Source organism: Meleagris gallopavo, chromosome 7 (assembly GCF_905368555.1).
Source record: "Meleagris gallopavo chromosome 7, MGAL_WU_HG_1.1, whole genome shotgun sequence".
Taxonomy (NCBI): Eukaryota; Metazoa; Chordata; class Aves; order Galliformes; family Phasianidae; genus Meleagris; species Meleagris gallopavo.
In genome coordinates, this window is record NC_139410.1 from 30281442 (window position 1) to 30300992 (window position 19551).

The 19551-nt window shown below is 40.1% G+C and overlaps 1 protein-coding gene across 1 annotated transcript; it reads right to left on the minus strand.

Annotated features, from left to right (window-relative positions):
• Nucleotides 1-12: 12 nt before the first annotated feature.
• LCT (lactase) lies at nucleotides 13-19455 on the minus strand. The gene is made up of 17 exons (XM_010714026.4): nucleotides 15929-19455; nucleotides 14865-14944; nucleotides 13543-13626; nucleotides 12895-12997; nucleotides 12501-12576; nucleotides 11043-11724; nucleotides 10056-10701; nucleotides 7239-8798; nucleotides 6640-6908; nucleotides 5899-6189; nucleotides 5120-5318; nucleotides 4603-4805; nucleotides 4306-4415; nucleotides 3559-3693; nucleotides 2659-2882; nucleotides 1645-1881; nucleotides 13-974 (listed from the first exon to the last, which is right to left on the minus strand). Exons 1-17 carry the CDS (start codon nucleotides 16581-16583, stop codon nucleotides 769-771), a joined length of 5760 nt encoding a protein of 1919 aa, XP_010712328.2. The 5' UTR covers nucleotides 16584-19455; the 3' UTR covers nucleotides 13-768.
• Nucleotides 19456-19551: the final 96 nt, after the last annotated feature.

Sequence of the window (19551 nt, forward strand, 5' to 3'; positions counted from 1 at the left end):
GAGAAGAAAGACTGCAGTACAAGAGCGCAGAAGCTTTTATTTTGAAGGTGAGGACGTGGCTTTCACATATGAAGAATGTTGACTTTCCTTCCTCCCCAGGTATTGCACATTTATTTTTTTTTACAGTTACAGGTGTTCAGTGCTGCTGCAGACTTCTTTGTAAAGGAACTTCAGTAAGAACGGTACTGTTCAAATGTAAAGGCTTAGTGCTGTTACTTCTGTTAAAAAATAATTCATGATAAAATTATGAAAATACTATAGATGAAATGAAGGAACTGGGGGGAGGAGGGGAACCTCCACAGTAGCTGCAATAGGACAGTACATTCTTCTGTACCTGTTTGTGCCAGTGTTGGCACTAGCTTGTCTTAAAAAGATTAAGCAGCAGCAGAGCTTTGTGGGATGCTCTCAACTCCCTTAGAAAAATAAGGAGGATCCAAGGGAAGATCACGAAGGAGGGCAGATGAAGGCTTAGGCTCAGAATCCTTACACAAATTGGAACAGTCAATTTTAGTTTTGACTGGAAAAAAATTATCAACAGTAGGTGGAAAAAAAAAAAATAGCATTTTCTACTATGTATTTTAAGTAAACAGCAAGATTGGAATTCACCTCCAAGGCAAGATACTAAGTTGCAGCAGTACAAGCACTAGGTATCTTTTTCAGTGCTACAGGGTACAGTTCTGTAAACTTTCTTCATTAAGAAAAAAAAAAGCATTTTAGCAAGTAGAAATACTGTTTCAATCTGTTCCACATATTCAAATGAATTAAGTTTTACATTTTACTAAGTTCCATGGATGATTGCTTATGAGATCTTTTGGATAATGTTCCATATTTATATGAAATAAGTGCCAGGCCCAGTGCTCCAATTCCAGAAAGAGCAAAAAGCACATACAGTGCTATTTCTGCACTGTGTGATGTTAAATCTAATCCCAGAAAGCGCACACTGTCAGCCAGTCCCGGTGTGGTGTCTGGTATCACTGTTCATGAGAAAACAATAAGAAATAGTCAGTACGTGGCTTGTCAGGAACATTTTCCTGTGTATGTGTGCATCACCTCTTCCTCACTCTGCAGGGCTTTTTAGTGTGGCTCTTCAGTGCTCTAGCAGTAGCTGTGGGTCTCTGGGATCAGCAGTTGACACTGCTGTAGCTCAGAGTAATGGTACAGCTAAGGGCTTATAGTGAGCTCCTGGGGCTGGAGGAGAGACAAGCATTTCCTGATATCTACTGCTGATAGAAAATGTCCTTTTAAACACCCAAACTGAAGTGGTTGCTGTCAGTTAATTTACTTAGTCCAGAGATCACATGACAAAAAAGAATATTTCCAAAGTCTTCTTAGAAAGTAGTCAAAATTGTTTTTAAGAAAAATGCAGTGCAGGAGTGCTGAATGGGTAGGATATGGAAAACATAGTAGACTGCTATAACTTTTTTTGTCTGTTTTGAGGACAGATACTGAGCTAAGTGTTAGCATAAAATCTTAAGTTATTCTGGTTTTGGAAACAGAAATGACAATGTGTTCTGTGTGAATCTCTTCATTAATAAAGGCTGGTGATCAGACAGTTTGCTACCCCAGCTCTTTAAAAGAATACTGGAGAAAATAGTCTTTTAGGATGAGACATTATGGAAATGCAATTTCTGTTGCACCACTTACCTTCAGGCTCCGTTTCCAGACAGGGATGTGGGCCTGTTGCAGGATCTGGAAAGCCATTGCAGCTGATGATCTGGGAGTAGTACCTGGCAGAGGCCTTGGGGAGCCGTGGCAATGTGGGATCTGTGTAATTCACATGGTAGAACCCAAACCTTTCATCAAAGCCCACTGCCCACTCAAAGTTGTCCATCAGTGTCCATGCCGTGTAGCCGCGCAGGTCAACGCCATCAAGCACAACAGCTGTTAGCAGGAGCAGACATAGCAGGTTAGCTGAGCAGTCAGGTGACAGGAGTCACCAGTAGGCCAGCAGTGGTGCAAACAGGGCAATACAGAAGTGCACACTGAGTGCAGTGCAGTTACTGCCACGTTTGTCTCACCATCTCCCTGTCCCTACCACTTGCCAGTTGCTACAGCTAGTAATGAGCCAGGGTAGCTCAGCCAGCCTCTGAAGATTGTTTCTCTTTGCTCTAAAAATCAAAGCTTTCATTCAAGAAGTGAAGGTTTAACAGAGAACGATGAGTTTTTAAACGTGTTTATGATGGGGTCTGTGCTGCTCAAAGTAAGAAGCATTTGAACAGCTGGCAGTTAGCTCCCTCTAAGGCAGACAACTAAGCTTAACCACTGCTGTAAGCAAAACAAGGGTTTTTCTGTGTGTCTGTTGTGAACAAGGTACAGTTTTTAGAAATAGCAGTAGTTGGGACTATCTAGTTTAACCACTAACCCATCAAGTAATGGAACCCTCTCTTGCCAGATGCAGCTATATAAGGAAGCTGCCCTTATCGTACTTCTGTTAAACCCATGGTTTGTTCTTCCTTTGGATCATTGTTCCCTGCAAAAATTCTTGGCCAGCAATGACCAGTTTCTGCTACATTCCAAAGGTTTTCAATATGGCTGCAGAGTAAATGTGTATAATTTACAAACATAGTGCCAGTGATCTGTCAGCTCCTTACGACTTGCTTTGCTCAGCAGCATCTCCCAACAAGACTGACATGTGCAGCTTTAAATACTCATTCTTACCTTTCAGCGCTTCGTTAATGTAGTTCCGATGGTAATGGATTCGCCAAGTGTCATTAAAATCTACGGCTCCCCTCTCTGATATCCCATTTTCAGTCACATAAATAGGAGGGTTGTTGTACTCTTCCTTTATCCACCTCAGGAGCTTTCGGAAGCCAAAGGGTGTCACCTTTAGCCAGAAGGAACCAGAGTTCAGCCAGCTGCGGTCGGTTACTGAAGCAACACCCCTGCAGAGGAGGACACACTGATCACAGCACAGCCCCAAGCCTGGCCCTGCATTACTGCTCAGCTGGGAAATCTGACACCGAGCTCTGTAGAAAAGTGCACCCAGGTGCAAGCTGTGAAAAGCACCGAGCTTGGGGGGAGGTGAAGAGCTGCTGGTGTTCACAAACCTCCAGAAAACACTTCTATATTTTGTTTTAAAGTTATTTGCTGCCTGTAGATAAAAAGCTTCACTTAATGTAAATTTAACCATGAAGTGATTTAGTTGTTTGGCTTTAAACTTAATGAAGTTTATCCAGTGTGGGGAGGGAACCAACAACTGTTTAAAACAGCAAATGGAGAAGTAGTATCTGTAAACCAGGGCACTCTCCCACTTAAAACTACAGACTGGATGCAGGAAAAATGATAAATGCAGCTGATACCAATTGGTTGTGAGACTGATTCTTTCATTTTTAGATGCTCTAATTTTCCTTACTCTGTCCTAACAATTCATTTTTTAATCAGGTCATAATAAGGTAGCTGGCCTATTCTGAACACAGCATCACAAGTATTGTCTGGGGCTATTTTCCCTAATATGAATGTCTCGTGGCTTTATTTGCCATTAGTGTACATTGCTCAGTTGGCGTTGGCTTCCAAGTGTGCGTATTTTACTTGACCAATAATTTACAGTCATAATCTTACCTGTCAGCATCATACGATAGAATACCAGTAGAATACTCATACTTGTATGTTAAAACTGTAGTATAATGATTTAGACCAAAGTAGTCATATGTGCCTTTAATTCTTTGCTTTTCACTTTCTGTAAATTCTGGAAGTCTGCAACGGAAAACAAAAAGGCGTAAAGCCATCAAAATGCAATAAGCACAAAAGAAGGTGAAGGTACTGTGATCTTTCTAGAGGAACATCAGAAAAATCCATCAGTTAAAGCACAGACAGGGTAAAACATGAGCTTTCCTTTCCTTATATGTGTCTAGAAAGAAAGAAAAAAGGGAAAACATTCTTTTCTTAGCAGGCCACTGGTAATGCGATAGATTTAAAAGTAATGAGAAAGACAAATAAATATAATTCAGAGGTGTGAATGAGTCTCAATGCTTGAGTTCAGTGTATCGTTTTAAGAACAATTAAAATATATTTGCCCCAGGCAGGCAAAGCACTACATATAGTGCATAACATTTATTATATCACTCTGAACTGCCAACATGCTACCCCCAGCGTAGAAGCTTGGACAAATCTCTTTTATATTAGTAAACTTAATTTGCAAGAAAGGTAAAGAGAGAAAAAATATACAATTAGTTTTTCTGTGAGACTACACTAAGATTTTTATAGTACCATTTCAATAAAGTTCTTCCTATTTAACAGTGTATCAGAAAAGCAGGTTTTAGCTCGGCAAGTGGAAGAAAAGCAAGAAGTTTGTGCCTGCACTCTTACCGGGAGCTGCTCAGACCCTGGGCCAGGCTGCGTTCCCGAATCCTCGTTTTCATCACTTCATTATAATCGCCGTTTTTGAAAATGGGATGAGCAAACCAACCTATAAGGAACTAACCCAGGAAATAAGGGAGAAGGACAAATTATGAATTAAAACAAGGATTTAACCGTTCCTCCCCATAGGCTGCTTTATATATAATAGCTGGCCCTATAATGAGCAAACAGATATGCAGGAATGCCTGTATAACAGCAGCAAATTTAACAAGCAGCCTAGAGAGCTGTGACCAGATTCTTCTCTACCTGCAAGTATTGTCTGGCAGCTTCAAAATCCTCCTGTTTGTGTGGGTTCCTTGGCTCAGCCCAGTCAGAGTTGATGGTGATAGAGATCAGTCCTCCTTGTTTCGCACGGTAAGTCTCATTGTACAGGTGCCAGGCTTCTGCATGGGCCTTGATGAGGTTGTGCCCCACCACATAGGGGGCTCGCCCAGGTCTAACAGAGATACCTGCAGGAACAGCACAGACACTGCAGCAGCAATTCCTAGCTCCAATCTGCTTCTTCCAGCTTAACGACCAGGACCTGCAGAGCTGCCCACCAGTGAATGAACAAGCATGCAGTACCTGGTGCCTTTGAGCCCAGCCAAGGGCTGAGATGCATGTGACAGCAGGTCTGCTGAAGGCACAGCTGTCACGTGCAGGCTGTGGGGAACCCACATCACCCCCTGCCCATGCTCTGCTGTCTGCACAGAGAGCAGAAAGCTGTGTGTTCAGGCCAGCTCCCAGCCCTTCCCTTCTCAAAAATTGTGCTCAGCAGTCTTACCTGGAGCAGCTGTGCCAAAGCCATACCCAAGATATGCAGTGTTGTAGGGTTCATTGAGGGTTATCCAAAATTTCACTTTGTCTCCCAATCTCTGGAAAAGGAGCTCAGCATATTCCTTAAACCTCTGAATTATGGTATCATTCTCCCACCCACCGTTGTCCTGCAGTGCCTGTGGGAGGTCCCAGTGATAGAGAGTGACCTGTGGGGAATGACAATGAGAGAAAGGGCTCAGCCGGTCATTGATTCACTTTCAGAATGAAGGACAAGAGAATGGCCTTGTTTGCAGGCATAAGCCCAACTCCATCTGCAGTTTTCTAACAGACACGGACAAATCTGCAGTAACCCGAGTGCCTTCTGTCCTGTAATGGTTTGAGGCCATAGCGATCACTTGCACACTCTAATAAATGCCACTTTGCCAGTGTTCCAGTTCCTTTAGTATGAGGGGAAATGACTCAAACTCTAGGGCCTGCCCAGCTGTCAAGATGAGTCTCTCACTTTCATTCATACTAAAGCCCGCAATAATCACATGACAGCAAGAACTCAAGTCAGTAAAGAACAGCTGCAGCTACACTGATTCTCAAATGAAGTACAATGCAGTACAACACCTGTTTTTGAGGGATCTTGAACAGCCTGGGAATTCGTAAGGACAAAGAACTTCCCAGTAATCCCAACACAGGAACCACAAAGGCAAATCTGAAAGTGGGGATCTGATCTTTCAACATCAGGATAATTCTCAACTCCTGCACTCTGTTGGATTTCCAGTCCATTTTTACAGTTACCTGAGGTGTAATATTGGCTGCCAGAAGAGCATCAATTAGCCTTTCATAGTAGTTCAATCCCATTTCATTGATGTATCTGGTGGTCCCATCTGGGAGAACACGTGACCAGGAGATTGAAAAGCGATAGTGAGACACCTTGAGGCGTTTCAGCATTTCCACATCCTCCTCAATCTTGTGGTAGCTGTCACAAGCTACATCTCCATTGGCATCATTGCTGATTTTCAAAGGAGTGTGAGTGTATTTGTCCCAAATGCTAAGTCCTTTCCCATCTGCTCTCCATGCTCCCTCAATCTGTAAATGAAGATGGGGAGGGAAGGGAGAAATCATCAGTAAACTCCAAATTGACATCTTGGCCTAGGAAAGAATTCTGCCCATCAGACTTCGTGGCACCACATAACATTCTGACTTATCAGCACAAGCCTTGGAACAGTATCATTTTTTGCTGTACTAAACTGGTAGGTCTCTTGGGCCACAAGGCATAGAAGTATTAGCAAAGTACTATGTCAAAGGAAAGGTATTGCCCTTCAACCTGCTGCTCAGTGTTTGCTTCCCCTTGTGAAATCTCTGCTGCTATCTCAATTTCCGTGGTATAACCGTGCCATTATAAGGGAAAACTGAGATATTTAAGGCAGTTGTTACAGTAACCCTCAATTACCATAAAACCTAATGTAGAAGCTGTGTCTCATCCAAAACGAATTAACTCTCCATGAGTGTTTGAAGAGTCAGTCTTTGTTTCCTAACCTGATATGCAGCTGTTGCTACACTCCAGCAAAAGTTCTTTGGAAACTCCCCATATAAAAATTCATCTTCTTTTGGCAATGGGATACCATTGTTGCGAATGATTTCTGCATAGTACACAGCCGAGCGCCTTGGGGTTCTTGGCCTGTTGGGATCATCAAAATCAACCTCGTGCAATCCAAATCTTGGCTCATAACCATTCAACCATTCAAAGGAATCCAGAAAAGACCAAGCATTGTATCCTCTCAGATTAACACCGTCCAGCTTGTAAGCTGAAAGATGAGAAACAATGGGAGAGCATCAGTGATGTTTCACACATTTAACAAACCACAAGAAATTCACTGGCAAACGCACACACACTTTCAGCTTCATCAAGCTATCTCTGAACAAGAAAGACCACGAGAGACTTCACATCTGGAGGATACAGAATACAAATGGCTCTACAAAGGAGATGACAAAAAAAAAACCCACTACGTTTATATTGCACTCAGAATATTAAAAGAACAGCAGAAGATGCTTTTAAAAACTACACCTCAGAGGAAAATTGTGATAAGAATCTAGAGGGGAGATATACAACACAAAATAAAAGCAAACATTTGTACCTTTTAAAGCTTCATCTATGTACGTTTTGTAGTAAAGTATCCTGGTTTGGTCATCAACATCCGATTCGGTCTTTAGCCCCACTCCGTTCTCAACGATGTACATTGGAGGATTTCCATACTCTTCTTTGACCCAGTTCAGCAGCCTCCTCAGCCCCCAAGCCACAGCCCGATGGCCAGCAAGAGCTGAGGTAGGCCAGGAGCTGTCAACATCTGTTGATATTTCCTGGTCATACTCATAAGAGAAGGGATTCAGTCGGGTTGTTGCATGGGTTACAAGTTTGGCAGTGTAGGTGTTGAAACAGAAAACATCCGCTGTGCCCCTGATGTACTCACGCTCTTCAGCTGTGAAAACCGGTAGGCGGGATGACGGCAGGTTTTGGAGCTCACTCCTGTTTCCAACTTTCCATTTCATGACTTCAGGGTAGTCCCCATTTTTGAAAACTGGATGTGCAAACCACCCCACCAAAAACTGCATGTACCTGTCTGCAGCTTCTAGGTCCCTGGGGTCGCTTGGTGTCTTTGGCTCAATCCAATCAATATTGAAACACAGAGAAATGACTCCTCCCTGACTCGCTCTGTATTTGTCATCGTATGTGTGGTAGACTCTGGCGTGAGCTTTCAGTAAGGTGTGTGCCACTTCATAGGGAGCACCACCAGGATTATTGACATTGGGTGGAAATTCCCCTATCCCATAACTAACCCAAGCAATAACGTAGGGTTCATTGAATGTAAGCCAGAACTTCACCCTGTCCCCAAAGGTCTGGAAACAGAAGTCTGCAAAACTGTCAAACAGTTCAATGAGCTCACTGTTCTCCCAGCCACCAATGTCCTGGAGAGCTTGTGGCAGGTCCCAGTGGTACAGGGTGACGATTGGAGTGATGTTGTTTGCGACCAGCCCATCAATGAGATGGTTATAGTAATCAACACCATGGCTGTTTATTGAATTGTTCCTTCCGTTGGGGAAGATTCGAGGCCAGGACAGAGAGAAACGATAGTTCTTTACCCCTAAGGCTCTCAGCAGGTAAATATCTTCCTCTACCTTGTTGTAGCTATTACAAGCTATATCTCCAGTGTCATTGTTTTTTATGTTTCCTGGTACATGGGTGAAGTTATCCCAAACACTGGGTCCTTTGCCATCCGCATCCCAACCTCCTTCAATCTGGTATGCAGAAGATGACACACCCCATGTAAAGTCCTCTGGGAACGTCCCATAAAAGTACATGTCTCTTTCAAAGTCTGTTTGGGATGAAAACTTCTCCCAGACAACTTTTGACTTGGAGGGAACTTCTGATGCTGGTAGACTCGGCAACTTTGATGGTGTGGGTAGGCCAAATACCACCGACGCAGAACTTCTGTCTGAGACTTTGGATGGGAAACCATTGTTTTCAATAACACTGGAATAGAAATAAGCACTTGCCCTGGGAGTCCTTGGTCTGTTGCTATCTTCAAAATTCACATGATGTAGCCCAAATTTTAGGCTGTAGCCCCCTGGGCCTTCAAAGCCATCAACCAGGGATCGAGCAATATATGACTGAACATCAACTGCGTCTAGTTTTACCGCTGTCGTAGAAACAGTACAAGACTCTGTTAGTCACTTGAACATTTTCCGAATGCAGCAAAGCACAACACAAGCACGCAGCTGAGGGTAACAACAGGGTGACAGCCAAACATCTACGAATTGTGTTTAGGTAAAAGAAAACAAAACAATTAGAATATTTGGCAAGAAGAGCCATGATCACTATAATAGGAGCCAGTCAAACACTTAGTGATAAAAACGCATCAGAAAATAAGTACTAGAGTAAAGCCCACTTGTGCCATGGGTATTCCCTTCCCTATGTTCTAGCTTTCAAGAACAACTCATCAGCTTAAGTATACAGTGCTCTTTTATATTTACCACTATAGTTAAACTGAAACATGATATGTATGTAGTGCTTGTCTAGCTTCCCTAGGCACAGAAGAATTCCTCTCTGCAGAACACAATACTCAGTACCATCAGAGACAAGTCTAGCATCCTTCCTCATATTGCCTACAGTAAAGCACTCTCTTTCTTATCCCAGAAAAGTTCTCTTTCCATATGCTGTCCATGTTCCATTTGCAGATGCAAAACAGCAATGCTAAATAGTGTTTTCTGCAGCTCTTCTATCAGTATGTTGAAAACTAGGTCAACAGGATCAAAAGCTGTACAGTGATCATCAACATAATTAATACATTATATTCAATATAATGAAGTTTTTGTGATCCTATTGATTTGTGTATCTGAAGAAAGCATACTAAAATATCTATTTGAAATCTCAAATCTCTATATTTGTCTAGGACTTCAGTTACCAGTATTATTTTTTGTTAAGGTGATACACAGTTTGCAAAGATAAAGGCATACATTGAATCTTTCTCAAAATAATTGAGATAAAAGTATCTCCCTAAAAATTCTAATTTGCAATGGTGCAGGATGCTATCAGTTAGACCTACTGAATCAGTAAAGACACCGTTCAGTCCCATCTATGAGATCTGTGCAGGTAAGAGCCTGCCTTTAGCCAAATTGTCTTCAAAGGTACTGAAGTAGGTTTTCACTGTTTTCACTGAGAGACTGGCTTTAGGTTATATTTGTACCTATGAAAAATCTCTTCCAGTACCTAGACAGAATGGAGAGCTCCATACCTGGTCATCAGATATGCTGGAATTTATGACATTGTATATAAGAGGTGGCCCACCTCATGTTACTGTACAAATGGTGATGTTTTAAAGCTAATCACTGTGGGAGTGACAGAATAACTAGTTGCCATCATTCTAATTTAAAAAAAAAAAAAAAAAAAAGCATACCTTTTAGAGCCTCATTGATGTATCGGCGGAAATAATCCACTCGCAGAGTGTCATTAATAAGATCCCCTGTGGCTTCTGTCGGCATACCATTTCCTGCTATGTAAATTGGGATCTTTGCCCCTGTATATTCCTGGGACACAAACTTCAGCAGCCTTCTTAATCCCCACGGGACCACATGGATTGAAGAAGAGGCAGTCTTTGGCCACGAAGGATCTACGTGCAAAGAGAAGTTCCCAATGCTTTCATATCCAGGTATGCAGGTATCATTAGTCACGGCACTAACCAGGTGGGAAGTGTAATGGGAAAGGCCAAAAAAGTCTGCCGTTCCTTTCACCCAGGTTTTCTCCTCCTCCGTAAACACAGGCAGCTGTGCAACTGTGTTGGAGCACTGCTGGTTTACTTCCTGGATCTGAGCCTTCAGGATATCTGGATAGTCACCGTTAACAAATACAGGGTGAGCAAACCAGCCAAGCATGAACTGCAGGTACCTCTCTGATGCCTTCACATCCTCAGAGTTGGTTGGAGTCTGGGGTTCAGCCCAATCCGAGTTCAGCACCAGCCCTACCCTTCCCTGCTGCTGAGAACGGTATCTGTCATTATACAGGTGCCAGACCTTAGCATGAGCCTTGAGAATTGTGTGAGCCACCTGGGGGCAGAAAGCACAGGAATATGTGTCTCATTGCTTTGCACAACGTTGCATTAACACTGCCTTGTGAGAAAGACATCTCCATGTGAAACAAGAAAACTTGACAAAACAAAAAATCCTAACCAGAGAGTACAGCAGGGTTTGGATTAAGTATAAGAATCTGGCTGATTTCATAACAGAAAATAAAGTCTAGCATCCATTAAGTAATACATTTGCTTGAGAGTATCATAAGTCCAGCAAGCAAACAACTGTCTCAGATGCCTTATTAGGCTTAAGCATAGTTAAAATTTGCAGAATCTGAGGAACACAACAATGGCAGCTGTAGGATCCTATGTCCCTACCTTGTAAGATGCTATTCCTGGATCAGTGATTCCTGGAGGATGCTCTCCGGTGCCATAGCCAGCATAGCTGATAACCCAAGGCTCGTGGAACGTAACCCAAAACTTGACCCGATCCCCAAAAGTGGCAAAGCAGAAGTCTGCGTAGTTTGCAAAAGCATCTATGATACTGTCATTCTGCCAGCCACCAAGAACCTGAAGAGCCTGGGGGAGGTCCCAGTGGAAAAGAGTCACCATGGGCTCAATGTTAGCCTCTAGCAACCTGTCAATTAATTGGTTATAATAATCCACACCCTTGATGCTGATGGTTTCATTGGTGCCAGCAGGGAAAATTCTAGGCCAGGATATAGAAAACTTGTACAGCTGGGGATGAAGACCTCTAAGCAAATAAACATCATAGCTGGTTTTATGGTAGCTGTCACATGCCACATCTGTTGTTTGGTTCATGTAGACATGACCTTCATGCCCAAACTGATCCCAGATGCTCTCTCCTTTCCCATCCTCTGCCCAGGCTCCTTCAATATTAAAGGCACCTGTGGACGTGCCCCAGAGGAAACCACTTGGGAAAACATCTTGCAGGAAAGTATCCCTCTCCAATTCAGACTGGTTAGCAAACATTTCCCAAACTGTTTGATAGGAGGAGCGAGGGGCAGCAATTGGATTCTCTTGTAGAGTATATGTTTTGCTGAAAATAGAATAAAAAAGAGTTACAACCTCCAGGTGGATGCCAGTGCCATAGAATTTGCAGACAAGGAGCATAAATAATTGTTTGCTTCTCATTCATCTCACATATGCCAGTTAGGGAACAGCCACTTTGTCATCCAATCAATCCAACCTCCTGTCATCCAGCTGGCAGATGAAGGAGAAGTGCAATAAAGAAACTGCAGAGCACCTCAAGTGCTATATATCTCATGCATTTCTCAGCAGATAGATTTTCAAAATTCATTAAACTAGGTCAAAGACACAAACAAAATCCTTGCAGTGTGTAGCAATTTCACACGCTCACAAGTCTTCACAAGATAAGCTAAAACCAATCAATCCTGATTCACTAGTCTTTAGCTTCTTTTTGTACAATGACATTCTCTACAACAGGCACAATTGGCTTCTCACATAGGACAGTTGCTATTTTATGTTTTTAAATTAATTTTATACATATCTATATAATATAAATTTATGTATACTACATAGATGAAAAAAGAACAGTGTGCTTGGAATATATACCTGCTATTACTGTCTTGAAGTGCAATCTGGGTAACTAAGGAGAGACAGTTACATTTCCTGAAATAGCAGGTTAGAAGATTGCCTGTAACAGCAAGAGACTGGACTCAGCAGAAAGGCATTCCCCTGCATTCCTTTAAGCAGCTAACAGCAATTTTACCTCTACAACTGTCTTATGTCTGCCTTGCATACTTGTTTCTAAAGGATACCAATTTATTACAGGATCTGGTTTAAGAACTGTACCTTGAAACATGAGATGAGAAGTCCAAGAATTCATTCACATCATATCCAATTGTACGTGCCTTCTCTTTATTAAGAGCTGAAAACAAACAATAGATGGGTTTAGTCACAAATCAAATGTCACAGACTGTATGACATTACTCGTAAATACAATTACATCTTTTGAAACAAGGCTTTTTTTTTTCCAAATAATTAATAGCTATTTTTCTCAGATTTAGTATGTTGTGTTGGTTTTTTTTTCTCCAAGAAGAATACAAAACAAAAAAAAAACAAAAAAACCCTGTAAGATTATTTAACCTAATAGCAATGGTCTGGAAAGGATAATTACATAATTACATAATTTCCCACTCAAAGCCCAGCTACAGAACTCTTCTACTTCTTAAAACATGTCACTTACCAGTGACAATGGCAGCCACTGGTATGAATGGATTCTCTTCCAAGGAATCACAGTCAAGGAACTTTATACTAAAAAGCAATACTTCTATGTCCTTCCAGACTTCCTGCAAAACAAGAATTCAAACAGAGATTTCTATTTTTAAAAATATTTATTGGTTTTCCAAAGATGATGCGGGGGAAGTTTCCACTTCTTGCTCTATACTTCTGGCTAGGCCATCACCCTCTGATTTATAGGGAATAAGTGTCCTGCTATAGACACACAAAGCAAAATTGTTAAAAAAGAGCCTGACATACTCCTTTTCAGGCTAGTATTGCCTATGCTGTATAATTGTGAGCAAGGCATGTCATCTCTGTGCTCATCTCTGCAGACACATGGTCCTAGGTTCAGAAGGACTTACAACAGTACCTTGTCTATTATTACAAATTGTCTATTAATACAAATTGTCTATTACTATTACTATTACTATTCAGCGTGACATCCTCTCTAAGTTACTTTTTTGCAAAATAAGCTGTTACAGATGGTTTACGAAGCTCAGTAGAATTGTAAGAACAATGATGGATTTATTCTATCTGCTCTACCTTATTACTAGAGTTTTAACTCCATATCCGTGAAGTTCAGTGCTCATTTTCACACTGTCCATAATGTTACCTGGAATTCACTCATTTTCAGGTAGAAATCTGTTTCATTTCCACACCTGTACTGAAGGCTAAGAGACAGGAAGTCTACTGAATCCTGGAAACAAGAAAGAGAAAATGATCATCCTATTGGAAAACTATTGAAGGCATTCTGTTCAAAATATACAAAGTTGCTAAATGTTTGATACAAGAACTGCTGGAGTAAGAAGCCAGAAAGCTACATGGAACCCTGGAAAATACCAGTACAACTGGACGCTGTACAAGAAGATGCATTTTGTGTCTTTCCTTCTAAACAAAGCTAAATTTTAGAAGCACTAGAGTTTAAAAAATCATTGTAAGAACATTTTATGCTTTTAATATTCCTGATTTACAATTGATTATTTAAACTGGCAAGACTGAAGATTCTCTCATTAATCAGATAGAGAAATCTTTGTCACCGTATGACTCAGGGTGATCTTATCAATAATCCTTTGGGGAAAGTCCACTTCAGAAATCTTTAGTCATTGCACACTGCAGATGTTGCTTTACTAAAAGTCCACAAGTTCAAAGGAATAGATAGCATTCTTTTATTAAACCAGTTGCTGAAGCTGGGATAGAACAAACAAACTGATACGCCTTCCATTTATTTTTCAGTCCAAGAGTTTTTTCTAGTTTAGTCAGCTCATTTAGTACATCTTTCCTCCTCCTACAAACCACACCTTGCCTATATCCTTGAAATATCACACTTATTTGTCCTATTGTTAAATTTGGAAGGACTGTGAACAAGAGCCAAACACCTGCATTGTCATTTGTTCACTGCATCCCACATCAACATGCTCAGGCAAAAAGAACAACTAATGAGGGGTTTGGTCTTTACAGAAGGGATGTCATCATCTTTATAGAGATTAGTCACATTGTGTCATCTCTGTTCTAGACCACTTTTAGCATAGCTCAGGCGGTGCTTTAACACGTTAAATAGATTTTTTTTTTAAATAGCAGTTATTTTAAATAAAGTAATTTTTATTTGGTTGTGCATTAAATAGACTTGCAAATAAAAAAAACAGTGGGTACAGTTTTTGCAGACACCTTGGTATTTAAGCATGTATACTGCTAAAACTGCCAAATATATGAGAGAAAATACGTTCCCATGTTTTTAAATCAGTACTTACTAGCCAAGAAAGGATGTTGAAGTAATTTTTAAAATCAGAGAGTTTCACATAATTGAGATAATCAAGAAGTAAAATGTACCACACTGGACAACTAAACTCTTACATATCTTGCAATACATCACTTAATCCTCTTCCAAGTGAAGCAAAATCAAATTTAAATTGGAAATAATTTTCATTAAGGTGTTACCTGAAGAGAAACTGAAAGCAACTCAGATGAAGTCCTATCCAAGATAAGATCCATTCCTAAAGCAATGGACAGCTTTCCACCTTGGAAAACAAAACAAGACAAAAGCACAATCTATCAGTAGTGCAGGAAACACAAAAGAAAAAAAATATCAGTTCACTGTAGGTATTTTATAATCAAGTAAGACATATAATTTTAAAGCATTTTTTATTATCAAGATATTTTATCTTAAAAGTAACCATCTTGCTCCACAAATGTTTTTTTTTTTTTATCTTGTCAATACATTTCACTTCAAATAAATGAGAGCTGCCATTTTAAAGCATGGTCAGTTTTGTTTCACTGGATTTTATAAGTACATTTTCAAAGCTTTCCACCCTTGGGTAGAAAGCTGGTAGATAAATCGGACCAGATTCTTCAGATCTGGAGTTCTAAAGATGTATTCCTTGGGAAATATCTTAAAGAAAAAGCCAACTCCCATCATGCTGAAGACAGCTACTTTATTGGATGGCAAAATTTTCCCCTCCCTAAAATGTAACAGTGGCAATTTCAATTTCAATTATCAGTGACACTGAAATATGTAAGAAGGCTTTGAAAATGATTAATCAGGAATTCAGGATTTTTCCTGACAATACATTTAAGGTTTGATATATAAGCAGCACAAGACTACTGTTATTCTAGGGTACCAACTGTTTTTTAATAAGGACCCTCAACAAGCACATAGATGAGTCCTTAGGAGACAAAGCAGACACAGGTATGGTAACATCTTTTTTTTCCAAGTACAGTTTCTGCTGCTGAAATTTACCTGAGGCTTCTTAATGTTTAAAAAGAATATATGTCAGTATTCACACAGAGATACTTGCCTATGTTCTCCCTGACTACTTTGGCTCTCATTTTAAGTAAAATGCTATTACTAGTAATTGAAGAACAATTATCAAAATTGTGTTTGAAGAAATCCATTACTCAAGTATTTCTAAGTAGTTCTGAAAGCATTGCTAACGGATTCACAGAGATCACATGTAACAAATTGTGAGAAGGTCATATACAAAAATCTTTCCCCCTATTCTTACCTGACACAGAGTATTTCTCATGGTAAACACTGTAAGCTCTTTCATGAGCAGAAGCCAGGGCCTGGACACGGACCTGGGGGTCACTGTAAGGCAGGCTTCCCAGGAGCTCAGGCAGGTCACTGAAGGTGAGCCACATATCAGCCAAGCCCCCAAAAACATAGAAACTGAACTCTGCATAATCCACAAAAAGGTCAGCAAAAGAGCTCGCCTTCCTGCCTACAGCCACACTGTCAGGAACACCCTTGTGATGGAGAACAACCACTGGCCTGAGGTCTGCAGCAACCAGCATTTTGAGCAGCTCCTGGTAGCATCGCACTTGAGCTTCGTCTGGCTTCTTGGCGTCCCCGTCAGGAAGAATGCGTGCCCATGGCAGGAAGACTTTGTAATGTGTTACCCCAATCTCACGGAGGTGGGAGAAGTACTGGAGCAGTTGGGAAATCACAGTATCTTGCTGACAGAAGTCATCACGGGCTTCAGACATAGTAGAGTCCAAAGCTTCTTTGGGTAGAACGTGGCTTTGCAGATGCAGTCTGTGCACTAATGTGGTAGGCAGAGGTCCAGCAATGGCAACAAAGTCCTGAGCTAATTCCCCATCTATCCCAAAGCTAGTAGAGACTAACAAGAAAAAGACAACTGTCTTACAAACCAGCTCCATTTCTGGACCTAGTTCAGAAACACTGTGTCCACACTATTTATATTATAGTAGGAGTAATATTTAACTGCAGTTATCTATTATGCAGATAAGTGCTCCCAGAAACAGCTGACACTGAAATGATAACAAATCAGGACGTTCAATTGATAGATGAACAAATAAATAGATGTTCTGGATGCAAAAGGTAACAAAAGCAGAATCACCTGCTTGGCTGGGGCTGGTGACACCAATGCCTCAGTTGAGCAGGAAGGTGAGGAGGCACATTTGTGCTATCATTCTTGGATATATGAAGGAAATCTGAGAAGGCGGCACCTTACCTCCATTTGGAAAAGCTGTTGTTACATGAATTCAAGAAGCAGTAACAGTGTGTGTCCCCACACTAATAACAATATTATTTTATTGCTTTCCAAAGTACTCTTGCCTTCAGCCTTGAGAATACTTTATCTGTCAGTAGGGTGAGTGCATAGAGATCTCTTACCCAAATTGCTGCAACAAGGAGATAACTTTACTGCTCTGCATGCACATACAGCAAAATTGAAGAGTTGAGATCGTGTTATTGAGAACCAGCATCTGTGCTGCCTAAATGCAGAACACGTTTAAATTAACTAAACAAAATTCTATATAACTATATTGTAACTATACTGAAAAACCAGTTGTCTCCCACTTCACCTCCCTTAAAAGCTAGTTTTTGTCTAAAACATAAGTGGAATTATCTGGGCAATTTATCACTCTGACAAAAAATATTTTCATTATTATTTAAATTATAGTAGAAACTGACTCTAAACTTTTGCTTTTACTCACAGTTGACAACCTCCTGCATATACAAAGCCTATAATTTGTGTACTTGGACTCTGATGCTCAGGCAACTATTTTATATTTTTAGGGAACCTTAAAAAACTTGCTGAAACATTGTGCCTGCTGTTTTGAGCACTTAAATACTCTTTCCCTCCCAGCCACAATGAATTTAACAAGATCGAATAGGAACTTTATATATAGCACCACCTGCTGTTAATTTTTGAGTACAGCAGTGTTAACTCCAGAAAAATATCCCTCCTCTATATGAAGCATACAGAATTGTAGGGCAAGAGGAAGTAGGAAGAAAACATTTCCTACTTACTAAAAGACAGTGGAGGAAAGAAAGAATGTATAAAGAAGAACAAGTATCTCCCTATCCTTAGGGTGAGTTATTAACAATATAGAAAATCTTTGCTGCAGGTGGGCAGTTGTTTTTAATAAAATGTAGCTTTAGCTGAGATGCAGTTCATGGGTAGCAGAGAAATGTTACTGCAAATAGTGCCCAATGATAGCACAGTACAGCTTGCAACATTTATGAATCTTTTAATTCCATAAATATAACATCCATGTTTAAAGGTATGCTTAGTCAGACTAAGGAACATTTGGACTGCAATAATTTACCTCTGCAGACAACAAAGAGAAGTGGGAATCCATGTCCCCTACAGAAGAACCTACGACTACCAAAAGTGTAAGGAATTTAGGCTTACAATCTAGAAATATAAAAGACAGTTTAAATATCCTCTTGGATTAGTTTCATGCCATTTATATCGGGCACAGTAGGATCACTTGATTATTTAGATTTTTTTTTTTTTTTAAATATGATTGAACTTGTATTAAAGGCATTGGTCACAACTGCACAGTTAAAGCTGCAGATGTTTGCAACAAAATCACCGTCAAAAACCTGGAGGTTTTTGTTTTGTTGATTGGGTTTTCTGTTTTAAAAGAAAACCTTTAAGGAGCAAAGCCTGGTGCTTCAGGAGTTAGAAATGTTTGTAACACAGGGTATTGGAAAAATAGGAATAGGTACCCAAAAAAGTGATAGTATCTCCCATGCTGGGAACATTCAAGACTCAGTTTGGTGCAGGACAATCTAATCTATGGCTCTGATGCCAACAAGAGGTTGGATAAAAAGATGTGCAGGGATCCTTTCTGACCTAGACTTTCCAATAATTTTCTTTTGGAAACTGTCACTTTTCTTCCCCATTTTTCATCAGTAGCAGCTAAACTACCATATCAAAATACTGGACGTTCATGCAACTGAAGTACAAAGCAACTCTTAAGTGTCCACATTTGATCTCTATCAGAAATACATACAAAGTAAATCTCTCTCAGAATTGGCACTGACTTAGAAGTAGCTAGTCTACACTACCTGTACTTAAAATATCATGGTATTCTTTGAGGTTTTTAGCTCAAAGAATCTTTCATAGGTGCTGGTATCAGGTCGATAAGAATTAAAGATATTCAATATTTCTTTTCTAAAATAATGTAATAATCCCATACTGTACAGCACATAACTGAGACCAATATAAATTTAAGTAGAATTTTCTTACACAATTATCTGTAAATCTACTAATGCACTCTTAAAAATCCTTCACAAACAAAGGCACTGTTCAAGTCACTTACGGGTTAAGACATTCCTCTAGTTGGGAGGGTTTTGCCATCCTGACCTAAAAGCCTTGCTTTAGGCTCAGCTATTTTAAATTTTCTGTTCTATATATGCAACAGGAGCATGCACAGCTTTATTGTATCTAAAAAGAAAAAGAAGTAATCAGTTTTCATTATCTGTTACTGGCATTTAAATACTTCCTAAAACAGCATCTATCATCGAAGAAATTTTATCTTTGTCAAGATACAAAGGGTTTAGATCACTAATTTTTTAGTCTCAAAGTGCAGTCAGAAAATAACAACCCCACATATTAGTAACAACAAATCCACCCCCAAACATTTAATGGTCTTTTATTTACGTTAGTAAGAAAAGCAACAAAAGCCCATAGCATAAAAAGTCTACCAAACATAATAAAACAACAATGAATATAAGAAGAAAATTCCTCTCATTTAAAACAGAAGTGCCTACTTCACTTGACACTAAAAAGAGTTATTGCATGAGTCTTCTCTGCATCTGGGTGATGATGGTGAAACCCAGAAGTAATAATTAAACTAATAGATGTTATTTCTT

What these genes read in the sequence shown, in the direction of transcription:
- LCT (XM_010714026.4), bottom strand. Translation starts at nt 16,583, where the DNA reads ATGGAGCTGGTTTGTAAGACAGTTGTCTTTTTCTTGTTAGTCTCTACT. An exon ending in CATTAACGAAGCGCTGAAAG is followed by an intron (nt 1,882 to 2,658) that starts GTAAGAATGAGT and finishes TCCTGCTAACAG; the next exon opens with CTGTTGTGCTTGATGGCGTT. An exon ending in TCTGGAAACGGAGCCTGAAG is followed by an intron (nt 975 to 1,644) that starts GTAAGTGGTGCA and finishes TCTCATGAACAG; the next exon opens with TGATACCAGACACCACACCG.